At 29.2% G+C, this 17,376-nt stretch overlaps 2 protein-coding genes and 1 non-coding gene across 3 annotated transcripts; all 3 read right to left on the minus strand.

Moving 5' to 3' along the window:
• Positions 1–1,691: 1,691 nt before the first annotated feature.
• On the minus strand, positions 1,692–1,820 carry LOC123903420. Its single transcript, XR_006807994.1, has one exon. It is a non-coding gene; the product is annotated as a U6atac minor spliceosomal RNA (small nuclear RNA).
• Positions 1,821–3,692: 1,872 nt separating this feature from the next.
• On the minus strand, positions 3,693–6,126 carry LOC123916010 (probable WRKY transcription factor 40). Its single transcript, XM_045967332.1, has 4 exons — positions 6,017–6,126; positions 4,992–5,324; positions 4,747–4,863; positions 3,693–4,168 (listed from the first exon to the last, which is right to left on the minus strand). Exons 1-4 carry the CDS (start codon positions 6,083–6,085, stop codon positions 3,839–3,841), a joined length of 849 nt encoding a protein of 282 aa, XP_045823288.1. The 5' UTR covers positions 6,086–6,126; the 3' UTR covers positions 3,693–3,838.
• Positions 6,127–11,377: 5,251 nt separating this feature from the next.
• Positions 11,378–16,693, minus strand: LOC123893923 (probable polygalacturonase At3g15720). The gene is made up of 10 exons (XM_045943755.1): positions 16,649–16,693; positions 15,164–15,298; positions 13,973–14,110; positions 13,740–13,883; positions 13,352–13,387; positions 13,034–13,241; positions 12,613–12,697; positions 11,951–12,059; positions 11,728–11,832; positions 11,378–11,617 (listed from the first exon to the last, which is right to left on the minus strand). The coding sequence occupies exons 1-10, from the start codon at positions 16,691–16,693 to the stop codon at positions 11,378–11,380; spliced, it is 1,245 nt and encodes a 414-aa protein (XP_045799711.1).
• Positions 16,694–17,376: the final 683 nt, after the last annotated feature.

Here is a 17,376-nt window from a genome sequence, read left to right on the forward strand (position 1 = left end):
TACGGCCCTGATTTCATCTAAAATATATACTCTTTCTTTATGAAAATATAAGCAAAATTTAGTTAAAAAAATATTAGAGCAACAACAAACAATAAAAATAATGAAGTGCAGTGAAACAATTTTTGACGAGGTAGCAGAAGAATCGAGAAAGAAGCAGACTATTTTTGGCGAGTTATAGGGACTGTTTGTTCACGAGCAGGTGTTCTCTGAGTTTAGTTCACAAGCGGCGGAGATGATAAGAATTGTATTTTTTATTTAAAAAATAAGTTGATTTCCAAATGTTTAATCCTGACCGTTAATATCATTACTTGCCACGTGTCGTCCATCCATCAAAGAACTGGACAAAACTGGACATTAGAGATTGGAGCAGATCTGGACTCGTCTTTAGTCTCTACTAATGTCCTAGTGTAACTTCATTTAATGCCTTTGATGCGTGTGATCAAGAAATTTTTTTTTTGACTAGATTCATAGTATGACTGTATGAGGAGTTGAATTACATGTATATATCCATAAATTGCCTTGTGAACAAGACAAGATCCCAATGCTTTGGGACGTGTGTGGAAGTTGCCACTCCTTTCATTGATTTGAGAGCAAGGATCCTCCTAACTCTGGTTCTGAACGCATTTGTGGTTGAGTTAATGTTAAGAAATTTCACATTGAATGTGAGTTAATATGAATAAGAGTTTATAATTAAGAGGTAATCTTCATCGTACAAGCTGGTTTTGTAGGGTTGAGTTATGTTCAACTCTCAATTCTAAAATGGTATCAGAGTCTCTCCAAGATCCGTTGGGTCACCTGCTATCAGGTCACCTACCATTTATATTCACGCAGCAAGCTGTGTTAAGCGTGAGAGGGTGTGTTAAGAAGTCTCACATCATATGTGAAATGGTCTGGACAAAAGTTTATAAGTAAGAGACAATCATCACTTTATAAGTCAGTTTTATAAAAATGAGTTGGGTCTAATATCCAATTCTAATAGTTACCATCCAATACTACATCATCGGTACTTAAAACTTTACTTCACTCTTTATCAATTATCATCATTTTCACACAAGTAAAAAGAGTTTAGATACGAGTGCGTTTGACCCGACTTAATTTTAACTTATCTTATCTTTAAAGCAAAAGTATGGCCAAACGTCATTTTATTAAAGCTCTTAAAATTAAAAGACACTTATTTTTTATGAATAAAAAGTAACTTCAAGATAAGCAAGAAATATCAACTTTAACAAGATGACTTTTTCGAAACTTGACATGGGTTGACAGCCTTTGAAACTCGTTGGGTGTAAGATATAGTATACAGTTTTCTCTTTATTATTTGTAACTTAATCAAACTATGCGGACATTTCGTATTAATTACTTCTTTTTTATGATATACTGTTATTCTTTAATTTTTTTCTTTCTCTTGAAGTTTATTGTTTTTTATTTTCATATAATTCATCCTACCACACGTATTGAATATTTTACCTAAGTAATACTGTATTTCCATTTATTTCTTTTTGTTTCATCTCGTTAACTTTTTTTTTTGTTTTATTATTTATTTATTTTTTTTTAAAAAAAGTTGATGGTTTATAAGTACCACCAACTTATTTACAAAGAAAATACTACAATTGTTGCTGCCAAGGATCGAACCCCTGACCAATAGCCTACACCCGCTCAGTCAGCAAGTGCCAACTGAGCTACCCCACCCACCCAAAATTTTTTTGTTAGATCCGACCTCAATGAGGTGGATAGCCTTAACCGAGGTGTGTAACAGGAAAGCCCGAAAGCTGTTCCCATCCCTGTCAGGGGAGATGCCAACCATCTCTCCTTTTCACGAACACAAAAATGATTTTTTTTTTGTTTTATTTGACTCCATAAGTTAATATAATCTTTTATATGATAGATTTGTTTAATTTTTAATTTTTCTATGATAATTTTAATAAAATTAAGGATTATATAAATTTTGATCCATAAAAATATAGCAAATTTAGATTCGTAATAAAACATAATGTTTTCATCCTCTCAAAATTGTTTGTTTTGTACATTACTAACATTAGAAAAAAAATGAAAAAAAAAATTAATAGACAAAAAAATTCCATTTATTTATCTACTAAAAAAAAATCACCTTATTTTAAAAGACAAAAAATCATTTAACCCAAAAATCAACACATTTATAAAATAATATGCAAACAAATTACCACTTAAATGTATCAATTAAGTTGAAAAGAAATAACAACTTCCAAACAACTTTAAATATTTTTTTTTAAGTTCTTATTTTCAACTTTACTAAAATAACTTCTACATCATAAAAAAATTGGGCCAAACGCACCCTAAGACTAACCAACGTGGGGAGAAAAGATTCATATTTTGGACATTTTTATCATCTCACACGTTTCAAATATGATTAATTTCAGTTAAGAGAATTTATAATTTTTTTTTATAAACAACTTATATAAATAAATAAATTTTTATGTATTATTGTACGTATATCAAAGTAGTTTATAAAAAAACATATTATATTATGAAGATACAAATTTCTTTAGCTTACTATAAAAGTCAATAGTTGATGGTGGTTTAAAGTGAAGGTTAAAGTATTTATCATTTTTGGTATTTAAATCTTTTGGTCTGTTTGGGGTCGAGGACTCGAGAGTAAGGTAAAGGTTAAAGTTTCAACCCCTCTCAATCACAGTTGTGAGGAATCGGGATCCATCTTATTAAGTCAAAATTACTGAATCAACTAATGATTGGTTAGATTATAAAGAGTCGCTGTCCAACTTGATAAATAGTAATAGTTCTCTAAAAAAAATAGTAATTGTTCTTTGAATTTAATTTGAAAGTCATTTTCCAAGAAACCGAGGTGGCTCACTCTAATTATTGTAATTGACAATAAGTACTTAAGTAGAATACAATCCTTAGACGTAACTTACAACTAGAACTTGGTATCATAACAACCGGGAAATTTTATTTTCCATTTTTATGAAATCATTCCAAGTAGAATTTTGTTATCATTCCAACATATTTTATTTTTCCAATCTATTGCAATTTTAACGATGGGCTGAAAGGGATGCAGCAACCCACAATTTAACGCAATATATTACAATAACTGATTTTGAATTAGGCGGTACAGTACAACACATCAATAAAATAGGTAAAAATGATTTCAGCTGTTTATTTCAAATCAGACGGTCCTGATTTGTTACGGTGTCTTGCAGTAAGAGTGGAAAATCCAAATCCGGCCGAAAGATAGATAGTAATTATAACGAGTTGGTTTATCAGCTATTCTAAATTTACCGTGTTTTGTTTTGAATATAGTATTATAAAATTTATGCATTATTGACAAAAAAATTATGTATTCATTTAATTTATATATTTGAGTTTATTATAATATATTATTTAAATTTATTTAAACTTTAGATACGTATATGTTAACAGTTTCATCTTATAAACGGTTTTATAGGATTGAGTTAGATTCAACTATTAATCTTAAGAACACTATGTTCAAGAAACTTGGATGAATTGAGAGAGTGAAATTTAGGCTTGCGGTTTCGATGCAACTAGTGTAGGATTTTGGTTGTCGTGTTAGGGTCATATTGTGATAACCCAATTTTTCAACTCAACATGGTACTACCTTCAAATGGATATGTTACTTGCATAGTGATTAATTGTGTTTTGAATCCACATTTAATTTGTAGTAAAAAATTGCTAAAATTACCAATTAGAAGAACAGAATTTCTTCATCCTGCTTTTTTTTTTTTTTCATTTTAATTTTTTTTTATATACATCATTATTACTAGCTTTTGAAACATTACATCCTAAAATGAAATAACATAATTTATGCAATACATTATATATATCAAATTCACCAATTGGCTTTATTAGAAGTATGGTCCAAAATTCTTCCTGAAATTGCACTAGCAAGTGCTGCAGTGAAATTAGGATCATTTGTCAAAGAAGTAGCCATTTGTTGAACCAAAAATTGTTGGATAGATGATTTTGGAACATTGTCAATCTTCATGGATGGAGAAGTCCTTTGAATAATTTGTTTAGGTGAAGTAACATGAACTGAACCTATAAAGGATTCTTCAATTTGGCTTGATATCATTGATATTTCAGCTTTCTCATGACCATGGTTGTGCTCTCCTTCATATGTTGCAACTAGTATAGTAGGGTCTTCTAAACTTTTTTGCACCTAATTAATAATGACATAATAGATCAAAATTCGATATTGTATGGTTAATCTTGAATCAAAAAATAAAGTAAAAACACAAGTTTTTTTTTTTTTTTTGTGTGAACAAATTACTCTATGCACGCAAATGTAAAAAACTAATCACTCGAGTTGAGTAGGACCACAATATATGTCAAAACTCTCTCAATAGTTTTAACGATATTCATTCTCAGAGCTATATTAGAATTCAGAAGCTCTGGTTAAATTAAAAGACACTCAAATCATCTTATCTAAACACTCTTGAGTAAACACGACATTATTTCAAAATTAAAAATGAATTCATAAAACATTTTCTCAAATCAAACAGGTTTGGTGTAAAAAAATAAAATAAATTATACTTGCTAATAGAATGAATGAATAAATGATACTTGCTAATAAAAATGTGGTGTCCCCATGAGCTTAGCCCAATTGATAAGGGATATCGCATTTTATATGCAGGACTAGAGTTCGAATCTAGGACACTCAACTTATTTATTTTGCAAGTGGAATTTCTAGCCATTAACTATTTGAAGAAAAGTTTTTTTTTTTTTTTGAATTATTACCTTCTTTTTAACTGGGCAGCTTGGAGCATTGGAGCACCTAAAGTAAGCTCTAGGAGAGGGATTATCTCTAGTAACCTTCTGACCATATTTCCTCCATTGATATCCATCCATCACATACTTTATACCAAAAAAAAAAAATTGAAAATTAATCAAAGTTAGTACTTGTATATGCTTATAATCTCCACTATTGAAGTTATTATAAAAATTAAATATGCATATATAAAAATCATAAGTAATTAACTTACTAAGCTATTACTAGATGCTTCTGTCTTCACAAGAACCTTATAAGCCTTAGGTGATGAAATTTCCCTACATGGCCTTTTGATTAATGATTCCTCATCAGTAGTGCTACACTCATTATTAATTACATTAATAGTACCAAACATATTATTGCAATTTTCACTCTCAGCTTTTCTCTTCCTTGATTCTTCATGAGTTTGGGTTTCACAATTTTGATTCATCAATTGATTCAATTGCTTTTGCATAGCTTCATAATTCTCACACATGTTGCTCAATGTTTCACTTAGCCACTTGTTCTCACAATTGAGACGATGTAACTCTTCAACCATAATTTCATCCTGCTCACAAATTTTCTAATGCCACTTAGAAATTTAGGGACATATATGACATAACTAAAAGAAATATTGATTTTATGTGCAAGTATATACTACTAAAATAGTTGAATATATTATCAATGAAAATTAAAGAGAAATATTTAAATTAGTTCCTTTTTTTTAGAAACTCGGTATCCGGCTTAAGGACCGATTAATCCGAGAGGACCAATCATACCGTCCACTTGCAGGGGGCCCATTTAAGCCATAATTTTTGCTCTGAATGGACTAACCCATCGAAATTGGCACTAGGGGGAATTGAAATTATTAGGCTGAATACTTTCATTTGAGTTTGATCCTCTGATGTACTTTTTGTTCAACATATTCTCTCATTTTTCTTATCCAACATTGATTGATCCACAAAAAGAGGAAAAAAACAGTGAAGAAAACGAGAGAAAATGATGACCGATAAGGCAGGATGAACAACATAAAAATGGTTTGAGAGAATCTAGATATGTTCGAACTCATGACCTTGTAGTTTATATGAGTATTAATCGTATTTGTCACTTCATCTACGGACTCAAAGAATGGTGAGCTTAAAAATAAAATAAAAAAACAAAAAAGAAAAACTAAATTTTCTCGTAGCTAATTCAACTTTTTCTTGTAATATAATATTGCTTGACCGAGTTAGGTCATAAAATAACTATATGTAAACGAACCTTGTATGTAGCAGTAGAAGGATGATTAATGTTAAGATTGAGAGAAGTATCCACGCATGTTGATTCCATTGCTAATTTACTGAAAGATATTAAAATGGTATATGCCAAAGTTTGTGGATATATATAGTTTGTGAAAAGTATAAACCTTTGATTTTTTTTCTTATGAGTGGAAGGAAATTTGGAGGAAATGATAGTGAAATACAACAACCCCTCAATATGTGTCGTCACCTAAGTTTCGTCATTGCCAGGCGTATATTAGGCGTGTAGGAGAAAAAAAAAATAATAAGCATAGGAATTAAATGTACATATACGTAAGATTTTTTAAATAAGTTTTTTTTTTAAGGTTATGAAAAAAAATAGTGTTGGTTAATTGAAAAAAGATCATATATGTTTTTCTTTTATATTTTTATTAATCAAGTTTAAAGATTATAGGTAAAAATTACCATAAAATTGTTTGGTAATGATACTTGCATATTCAGATGCAAAATTTATAATTAGCTAGGGTAGTTAATAATTTGGCATGCTACTCATTGGTTATCTGAAATTTTCGGAATGATTTAATCTTTATGAGAGGAATTGTTTTTGTCGACACTTTGGTCGATAAGGTAAAATTTTCACCTTGAAAGTAGTTTTTCGGCAAAATATTCTGGGTCTCACTGCTCCTTCTATGAGTTGGAGGTGCAACATGGCTTGTTTTGGAGCTAATAGAAGTTAGTGGAATGTTGGTGTTGGGTTCTATTTTCTCGAACTCATGGGTGGCATGTTCCTTTGTTGTTCTTCTTTTCGACCTTCTTTTTTCTATTATCGTTTTTGTTTTTGGTACAGATTATTTTTAGTCATTAGGTTGTTTTTGGGGGCCTGTCTTAGTAACCGAGTTTTGGCGTTTGTGGAGCGCTGTATTTTATTTATTTTGAGTACTTTCGGTACTCATTTCGATGATGTCTAGTTTCTACCTTTTGTATTGACGGTTGTCCTCTTTCTTTTTTAATATATATATATATATATATTATTTTCCATTAGAAAAAAAAAAAGCAAACTTTACATATAAATAATACAATTTCAACGACTACCAAGTCAAGTTTTTTTTTTTTTTTATGGATAAAAGTTACATTACTTACGTACTTACATATAGCCCCAATTTTAGTCAACCACTATGGTCTACGGTTTTGTCGACACAAGAAGTCTTGGATTGTAGTTTCATTTCGTACGTGTGCGATCCGTGTACTGGCATTAAATAATAGTAATTATTATTATTAATAATGTTTTTTAAAAAAAATTATCTCTTCAAAATTTGATCAATATAGTTTTCGTAATTGGGTCAAGATCAAATGACACCAACTAATTTGACACAAAATATTACACTTCTCAATCATGTTTTAACCGATATAAATTTTATAAAATTCATCGTTGAATTGAAACTTTATTTCATATATATTATGTAAAACTTCAGACAAATCTAAAATCATTTGATGTTGTTATTGAGATAAATCAAAATTAACGGTTTGTCTTTTCTTATAAGACGTTAATCTTTATGTGTCGTAATAACATATCAAATAATTTTAGATTTTTCTGAAATTTTACACAAATGATCTATATGATATAAAATTTCAATTCAATGGCGGATTTTATAAAATTTATATCGGTTAAAACGTTATTGAGAGGTGTAACATTTGGCGTCAAAATAGTTAGTGTCATTTGATCTCGACCGTTGTTAATAATGACGTAAAATAATGATAAATAACAATCTCAAGTTGAAGAGAAAAGGAAAATTATAGCTTTCTTAACTTCATTCAATGGTCATCTTCTTTACGTCACATATACTAGGTTCTTTAATTTCTTCAATTCAATTTTTTCCACATGATACAATTTCCCAACTTTGAAAAGTTGAATATATTCTCCAACCAATCTCTTTCTCTTGTTTCGTCTTTTTCCATCTTTGTAGGACAATTTTTACTTTTACATTTTAATGTAGTTTATTTGGATAAAATTTAGTGGTTAAAAATTTCACATTTAACGTAAATAAATGAGATGATCAGGGTTCAAACTCTGACCTACTACATATATATAATGCAATGTCATGCCAACTAAACTAAGCTCACATGATAAATTTTTATATTTCATATAAAATATAAGTTACATTTCTTTCGTCAACAAATAAAAAAAAAAGTTACATTTCTGAAAGTATTTTTATTGATTTACTATAATTTAGTCTATTTAAAAAAAATTAAGTAGAAGCAATACTTAATTATTTGTCGTGTAACCGTGGAGATTTTAAATTTGTATCAATGAAATGAATTACTACCTTGACCCAACAAAAGTCTTTTAAAATCAAGCAAAAGTCAAGTCATGGCAACTACTTTACTTTACTCTGTACCAAAAAAAAAAATGGTATAAACTGTACAAAAAAAAACTACTTTACTTTACTATACTTTTTGTATAATTTAATGACCGTAAGGCATGATGTCACAAACCTCACGTATACATATATTCATTCTTTCACAAAATTAAAGAAGAGGAAATTCATCGATGAATTGTTCCAAGTGGTAAGAATTTTGGTCAATTTAAGTATGTGATTAAGGGTTTGATTCATGATTCATACATAAGGAGAAAATTTGATTGGCCGGTTATAAATCGTTAGAAGTCCCACATTGGCTAGAAATATGGCATAGATAGCATTTATAAGTGTAGTGCAAACCTCAACTCTCAAGCTAGCTTTTGTGGTTAAGTATAGGCCTCTAAAATTTTAATATGGTATCAGAGCCCATCCTAGATCCATTTGTTGTTTGTTGTGTCAGTTCTGGACGTGAGGGGGTGTGTTAGAAGTCCCACATTGACTAGAGATATGGCATAGATAGCCTTTATAAGTGTAGTGCAAACCTCAACTCTCAAGCTAGCTTTTGTGGTTGAGTATAAGCCTCTAAAATTCTAATATAAACCACCTTATATATGCCACTGATTTTTCGACGAAGATTAGTTATTACTAATAGCAATGGAAACTTCGTACCAATATTATGGTAACACAAAAAAAAATCATTCATACTCAATGAATTAAACTCATAACTAAAACAAGAGGTTTTGTTGCTGACATGTAACCTCTATTTCTCCACCATCGTGTTGTTAGGTCATGATCAAGGTTGTTAAAATCCCGATTTAAAACTTAAACTATAGATTTTACGTTTTTAGGTTAGCCTTTCAAGTTAAATTACTGGTAGGATCGTTTTTGTGTAAAATCGTAGTCTGAAACGATTTTACATGATTTATATCGCTCTAAAATCGTGTAAAATCATAGGTTTTAACTCTTTGAGACAATTTTTTACCAATTTTTTTTATCTCTATAATATTGCATTTTGTTTCAAATTTCCTAACTTAGATTTTTAACCCAAAATAGCTATTTTTTGCCTCAAAAATGATAATTTATAGTTTTAATTTTGATTATGATAGAAAATACCAATTGAGACTGAAAATAATTTTTTTACGGGTTAAAAATCTATATTGAGACCAATTTTTTTTAACAAATATGATACTTGAGAGATCAAAGAATCTATAATTTTAAAAAGAAATGTATGTTTTCTTAAGTATGATAGGAGATCAAAATACAATTAAGCTTTTTTTTAACCTCATGAATACCCAAGTCAAAAAAAAAAAAACAAAAACTTCATGAATCAAAACCATTTTTCATTAGACACATGCAATGTGAATGTATTTTTTGAACAGTTCTATAAATAATTGCTTGAAGGAATTATGTGTCTGATGATAATAACATATTTCACACGTGCCATTTAAAAAAAGAAGCATATTTCACACGTGACCTACATCTATATGTGAAACTGAAAAGGTTGTTTAATTTCATTCGTGTCGGCAGTTTCATTTGTTAATCATCTCTAAGTTTATCATTTTATATATTGGCAATTTTTTTGGTTACTTTATATATTGGCAATTTAATAAAATTGTTTATCTTTTCACGTGTGAATTTAATAAAACAAATTTGCAAACTATCTTATGTGACTACTATGTAATGTGACTAGAAAATGCTTGGAAGAACCGTTGTCTATATTTTTTTTTGGTGTTTGAATGCATGGTGAGAATTAATATAAAAACAATGTTTCCAAACAAACAATGAAATCATGAAAAGAAAACGAAAAAGTAAAATCTGATCAATTTAAAATTATTTATTTAGATTGAGAGAATCAGCTTGAGATAGTTTATCTCCCCCCTCCTCACGATTTTTTCCTATCCAAAACACACAGAAAAATTCGGAAAACTTTTTTCGAATTTTTTTAGTACGAGCATAAAAAAAAATTCCGAAGTCTTTTGCGTGTTTTAAGGTAGAAAAGAAATATGGGGTGGAAAGAGAAAAATTCTCAGCTTGAAACACACTGTCATACCAAGTAGGGCCAAGTCCAAATTCTTAACAATTAATCTGTTTAATTTCTCAAAAAAGAAGGTTTCTCTTCCCACCCCCTACATATCTTTTCTCCTCCGAAAATTCAATTTTGTCGTTGAATAAAAACTTCTAAATGAGTTTTTCTAGTTCGAATTTGAAAAAAAAAAAAATTCAGAATACGCGTTCCAAATTTTTTATTCGAAGGTAAAATTGGAAATCCGAGGGGGAAAAGATATGTGGGGATGAGAATTTTTACTCAAAAAATTGCATAAAAATGTGTAGCTGTATAACTATAACCACAAATTCAATGCTCTTGTGACGATAAATAGAATATAGTTAAGTATATATATTAAGCCTAATTACCTCTCATAATAATATACTCTCTGACTCTTTTTACAAAAAATAATTTTATTTTTTAATTCGTTGAATAATTAATATATTTAATTTATAATATATAAATTAAATACATTGATAATAACAAAAAAAATAAAAAAAATACGTTTGAAATGTTATTCGTGTGAATAAAAATGTAATTTCAGAGACAATAAGAGAATGTTGGGGGCGGATGTGGAGAGAAACCTCTAGAAAAGAGAAAAACTAATGGGCTTTGCCCATATGTATTAGAAAGAAGGGCATTAAAAAGAAAAACAACATTGTCTACGGTACATTTTTGTTTTGTTTACGATAGAGTTGAGAATCGAACTCACGACCTCTAACGTACTACCTAAATTCCTCAGATCAAATCTAGTGACTTCGTCTGCCGTACATTTCTGAATTACCTTTGAAAGTGTATTTTTGTACAAAACCACTATATTTCATTGTAACAAAATCAATATTATTTATTAAAATAAAAAATCAATATTACTTAATGAGAAAATTGTTACAAAAGATAAGCATATAACTTGAGACAAGTTAATGAAAAACCACAAATACATAGATAATTATATAAGATTCTGCATATACATGAAGAACTGCTATTAATTTTGTTTTTTAGTGACACAATTACCACGAGGTGAAATGATATTAGTGGCTTTTCCATGAGCATAATTGCATTTTACAGAAGCTGGCTTCTTTGGATTAATTGAAGTAATATTGATTTGATTAAGGTTAATATTGTCACACCCTATCTTGGCACAATCCAATACAATAGCATCATCACCAATACATGTTCCATAGATGTTACTAAATGTTACTTTACTTATTTTTATTGCTTGATCCTGCAACCAAAATGAAAAAAAAAATTAAAAATTAAAAAAATGTAACTATGTTATATTTTGAACAAATTAATCAACATTATATAAGAGAAAAATTAATTAATTATATTAACCTGTTCTGGGGTCCTCATATAATGTTGGTCAATATAAACAGGGAAATTTGTTTGATTTATTATGATGTCCTTGAAGATGATATTTTTGACGTGTCCTTTTCCACCCTTGAAAAATATATAGGATATTTGTTAATTAAATTTAACACAAAAATACATAGGATAATGATTCATGGAGTATTATTTTAGGAGTATAATTTATTTAATTTCAAAATTGTAGCATTACCGGCCATGTCTTGATTTTAACAGCACTGGCAGCTCCATTGAATGTGCAATTCTTGACAATCAAGTTTTCTACATATTCTTCAGCACCATGCCCTCCAAGACTCCCTACACTGCATAAACCAAATATATAATAATACATATAAATTAATTATTCATTAATGAAATTACTAAAGAAAATATATTTTTTGGTACAAATGCGACAATTATTTTTATTTTTTATTTTTGGTAGGAAATGCGACAATTATTTAATATTTACTAAACAAAATATATTTATTTATGAAAGAAAACTCAAAAATTATTTAATAGTACAAATGCGACAATTATAATTGAACAGGTAAGAATATATGAATTTAAATTTCAAATGCAATGAGTTTGCATTTCCGAATATTTTGACAAGATGTTTTCTCTTCCCACCCCCCATGAATCTTTTATCCCCCTTGAATTTCCAATTTTGCCCTTGAAAAAACTTCGGTTCGTAGAAATCGAAGTTTTTTTTTTGCCTTGAAAACAAATTTCGGTTTCTAAAAACCGAAATTTACTCTGAATTTGCACTAGAAAAAATTCGGTTTCTGCGAACCGAATTTTTCTGCAAGGGCAAAATTGGAATATTGGGGGTATAAAAGATTCATGGGAGGGGGGAAGAGAAAACATCTTTTGACAAACCTAATTCCGTGGACACCAGGCCCACATGTAATTTGGCTGATGTTTGTAAAGTTTGATCCACCTTTGATAGCAATACAGTCATCACCTATAAAAATAATATTACACATGTAATTGAGATTTAAATGGTAGATCAACTTTGAAAAAAGAAATATTAACAACACATTCTAACACTTTCTTTTCAATATACTAATAAATTGTTATTTAGTGATCGATTTAATGACTGAATTATATCGCCCGATTTAACGACCAAATGTCGAATTGAATCGCTAAATAATTCTACAAATGAGATTGTAAATGACTTGACAATGTTGTTAATTAACCACTAGTAGCTAGTATTAGATATATGTGACTAATTTAACAATCAATTTGAAATATGCATGAATTTAACTAATAAATGCGAGGGAAAAATAAATATTTTTACCACATGATATTGGACTGTCATGAATATTAACTCTATTTGTTCTTGTTAAATCAATTCCATCTGTGTTGTGACTTTCTTTTGGTGTATTAATGTGGATATTTGAGATAGTTACATCATTGCTATCGGTCACAGCAATATGTGGGCCTGGCCCATTGATATGAGTGAGCCCAGTTATTTTAAGCCCATTACATTTATCGAATTGTAAAGCCTGCACATTAAAAATTGCAATATTTTTTTAATGAAACATAAAACATTGCAATTGTTGATAATAAATATATTTTATAGGAGTATTAATCATAATAGTAAGAGTTTTCTAACCGTTGGTATTCTAGAGCAATCTCCAGCTCCTTTCACCTGCAAATTTCAAAATATAGTGTATTGTTTGATGAGTAGTGTTACAAATAATGAATGCAAAAACAATTGGATAATTCTTTTTTACCTAGCTTTTAATTAATATTCAAATTATTGGAGTAATGTTTTTTGGTTTTAAAAAAATTTTAGATTCAAATTCAAACCTTTACATACTTCTTGTAACTATACCAATAATAAAATTACTTATAGAAAAAGTTGTTAACAGAGCATATAAATGTTTGCCACTTATTTTGGCCCTCAAAACTCGAGGTGTCAGTATCTGCAATTGGGCGCAGAAGATAATCTATTTACGAAATAGAAAAAAAGGTATATAAATGTTAAGTTATGTGATTACCCTGTCCCACCAGCCTTCACCATTACCATTGATGACTCCTGATCCTTCAAGAGTCAATCGAGATATGTTGAAGAAATGAATCAACATTATTGAACATTCTTTTCCCCAATCATTTCTCTTAGGTCCTAATATGGTTCCCATAACCTGCAAAGATTTCACATAGGTATATTACTTTTAGTATATTGGAAGAGATGAAAAAAATAAATTAAAATGATGGTTTATAACTCTTGTACCTTGATATTAATATGCTTAGAATGACAAGGTCCAGTGAAATTTAGAGTTGGACGCACAAAAAATGAATACTTTTTTGGCACCACTAGTGTATTCCCATGATTACCACTACATAAAGCTTTGAATGCATGCATAAAAGCCTATATAAAAAAAATAGTGTATATTGAGGTTAGAAATTGAAGAATTATTGTAATTATATAAATTAAAAGAAATCAAATCTCTAAAATATCGAGGTTAGAAATTTAGTATATGTTCTACCAACAAAAACAAAAAAGAAATTTAGTATGTTTACTAAAATACTATTAGGGGCTTCATATATATGTTGGGGTTGGTCCACTATAAGATTAAATAAAAAGCTATGAAAGATTTTGTTTTTTTTTTAACCATTGTATGAAATATAATAAAATAAACATTACCATATAAAAAAAACCTAATAAAATAATTATTTAGTAAAAAAAGTAAAATATAGAATAATCCCAAAAATAATAAAGTAAAATATAAAGACTTTTTCTTTCACGTGTCCTGAAACTCCTCATTCATCCTCGTAAATTTCAAAAATACCCCCTCACTCAATACGGACGGAGCACGAAAACATCACAATATAGCTGGGTGTGAAGGTATAATCAGGGGTAGCCAAGGAGAGTGGCTTGGTGGTTTTGCGAAAGGAGTGGGGAATTGTAGTGCGTTTGTGGCGAAATTGTGGGGTGTGTTTGAAGGCTTGTCTCATGCTAGGAGGTTGGGCTTCTCGACCGTAGAACTTAATATTGACTCAGTCACGGTGGTTAATGTTATTACAAAGGGCAACCTGGAAAGCCTTGTGCGAGCTATGTTGGTAAGGTATTATGGCGGTTAATGGATTTGGACCGGGAAATTAATATTGTGCATGCGTACGAGAGTCTAATCAGTGTGCATATGCTCCAGCGACTATTGGTGTTGTTCATTGGATAAAGAAATTATCTATTATATTAATGACTGTCCATCCGACCGAGATCAAAGATTTGTTGTTAGCTGATGTAATGGGGATAACTACCCCTAGATTGATTCCCGTGTAATTTTCCTTTCTTCGAGCTTAGACCCTCATTATCATAAAAAAAATAATTAATTCATTTATAATAATTTGTGAGCAGTTTTTATTTAAATATATATAAATGAGTCCAAATAAAATTAAAGTGGAATGTAGTGTATACACGTACTTGTGTATCATCGGATTTGCCATCGCCTTTGGCACCATATTGAATCACGTCAAGGGTATGCTTCTTGCCATTTACAACCATGCATGAGTTGAATGAAGCAATAGAAAGGATCAAAATGCCAACTATAAGCATGTCCTGTAACACAAATTAATTAGATATGTATAATGAATGAAAATGCCATAAAAAATAATATTATGAATGAAAAAGATTTAAGAGTTGTTAATTTAATTTGCAGGCAAAAGAATAATTAGACAACTAAAGTATATGTATACTAACCATCGTTTGTATATACTTGCTGACAATGGATATATTTGCATAAACTATAAACTAATAATTTATATATATATGATCTACGTTTTCTTGTGCGTCTAATATATATACACACACAATTGAGACCATTTTTCATAAAGAAAAAGATGAAATCAAACAACATTAATGAAAATCAAATTCGTAACGATTTATATTTTATAATTCAAGTAAGTTATTAGTGAGAATAAAAATATAATTAAGATGAAACTGTTTTTTTTTTTTTTTTTTTACAAAAGATGAAACTCTTTTTGAAAAACATATAGATGGAAAAGAATCATGTAATTAAGAATCATGTAAGGATTTGAGAAGATAAAGAACTTTTAATTTTATTAATAATTAATTCCATTTTTCTTTGACTAATAATTATTAATTCTATATAGGTTCTTCTGTTTGATATCTCTCTTGGTTCTTCAGCTTGATTGTTTTTCTCTTTTTATTGATTGTTTATGTGTTGGTTCTTTTTGTCTAATTGTTTCGCGATTGGATCCTCTTTCGTGCAGTTTTCATTGTAGGAGGTCCAGTCATAAATCCAACCATTCATTTTTCAAATAAAAAAATTAAAATTGTAGTGATAATATAATTAATGTGGTATTGAGATTTCACTGGATAAAATAATGTACTAATTAAAGAGGATCCTCTCCCAATTGTTTCTTTCTATTGATTATATTGTTTGTTGCCCCTCTCATTTTTTATTCTTCTGTTTGGTTCTTTTTCTATTGGCTATAATGTTTGATTGCACCTCTCCTTATTGATTCATCAATTTGGTTTGATTCGTTTTGTTTGGATTGGTTTGATTTGGTTCCTTTTTTAGTTGCTCCTATTCGTTAGGGATGATACTAGTAGGTTTATTTTGACATCTTATTTTCATGATTAGTTTGTAACAAGTTTAAAGTTTAGTAAGCTTTAACTTTAAGGTTATTACTAATACTAATTATAGTTTTGGATTTATATTATTTAATGAGTACATTTTTGTTTCTTAACCGACAAACTCTCGGTTCTTTCAATGTATGCATCACGAGTTTTAGGGAATATGTTTGTTAATAGTTTATTGAGGTTTTTATGTTTCTAAGTTAGTAGTCTAGTTATTTTATTGGGCTAGCTATATATATTCTCTTTGTAACTCTTAGTTTTAAGGGTGCACATGGTCAAATTGGACCGAGTTTGGCCAAAACGAACCATATCGGGTACTTCAAATTGTGTCAAGTAAATGCTCATATCCATTTTAGTATTTGACCGGGTTGGATAAACTCACTCATATCTAGGTTGGGTTGGGTGGATGAGTTATCCAAATTATTTTTTGTTCTGACTAGATGATGATGAATCATATTTTTTCATAAAAACAATTCAATATTTTTATTTTCTTAAAAAATAGTGTAAGCTACTTTCACTATTTTTTTTAGCATCATAAAATAATTATATCATCATATTTTTTCAGAAAAATAACTTATTTTCACTATTTTCAAAGAATTTTTTTTTAGCATTACTATATTTAAAGGAAGTTGAAGAGTGAAGACTCGATCATAAAATGCGTTTAAACTATGAAGTACTGAAGAGTAATGCATTTGAAATATACAACTTATTTTGGAAGTTAGAGTATTGGACCTTGTATTTTTGTCTTTTAATGATCAAACGGTAATAGCAAAAATCTTAGTATTTATAAAAAAAATATTTAAAAAATCATAGAATTAAATGACAACATTTCATGAAAATTATAATTGCAATCTCAAGCAGACCATATGGGGAATTTCAGAATGCCAACACTATTGGAATGTCAAGCTCAAGTTTACTTTTGATGTCTAGACACTTGGCTTATTAAAAAACTAATTAAAATTGAACTTACAACTACTATTCAATTATTAAGTCGATATAATATAATATAATGATACATGTAGTTCCAATACATC

The sequence above is a fragment of the Trifolium pratense genome, linkage group LG1 (assembly GCF_020283565.1).
Source record: "Trifolium pratense cultivar HEN17-A07 linkage group LG1, ARS_RC_1.1, whole genome shotgun sequence".
Classification (NCBI taxonomy): Eukaryota; Viridiplantae; Streptophyta; class Magnoliopsida; order Fabales; family Fabaceae; genus Trifolium; species Trifolium pratense.

Excerpts from the sequence above, each read along its gene's own strand:
- LOC123916010 (XM_045967332.1), bottom strand. The coding sequence starts at position 6,085 with ATGGAATCAACATGCGTGGATACTTCTCTCAATCTTAACATTAATCAT. Across the intron at positions 5,325-6,016 it reads CTTCTACTGCTACATACAAG|GATGAAATTATGGTTGAAGA; the intron begins GTTCGTTTACAT and ends ATTTGTGAGCAG. Across the intron at positions 4,169-4,746 it reads GCTGCCCAGTTAAAAAGAAG|GTGCAAAAAAGTTTAGAAGA; the intron begins GTAATAATTCAA and ends ATTATTAATTAG.
- LOC123893923 (XM_045943755.1), bottom strand. The coding sequence starts at position 16,693 with ATGGATATGAGCATTTACTTGACACAATTTGAAGTACCCGATATG. Across the intron at positions 14,111-15,163 it reads GCAAATCCGATGATACACAA|GCTTTTATGCATGCATTCAA; the intron begins GTACGTGTATAC and ends TTTTTTATATAG. Across the intron at positions 13,242-13,351 it reads ATTGCTCTAGAATACCAACG|GCTTTACAATTCGATAAATG; the intron begins GTTAGAAAACTC and ends TTTAATGTGCAG.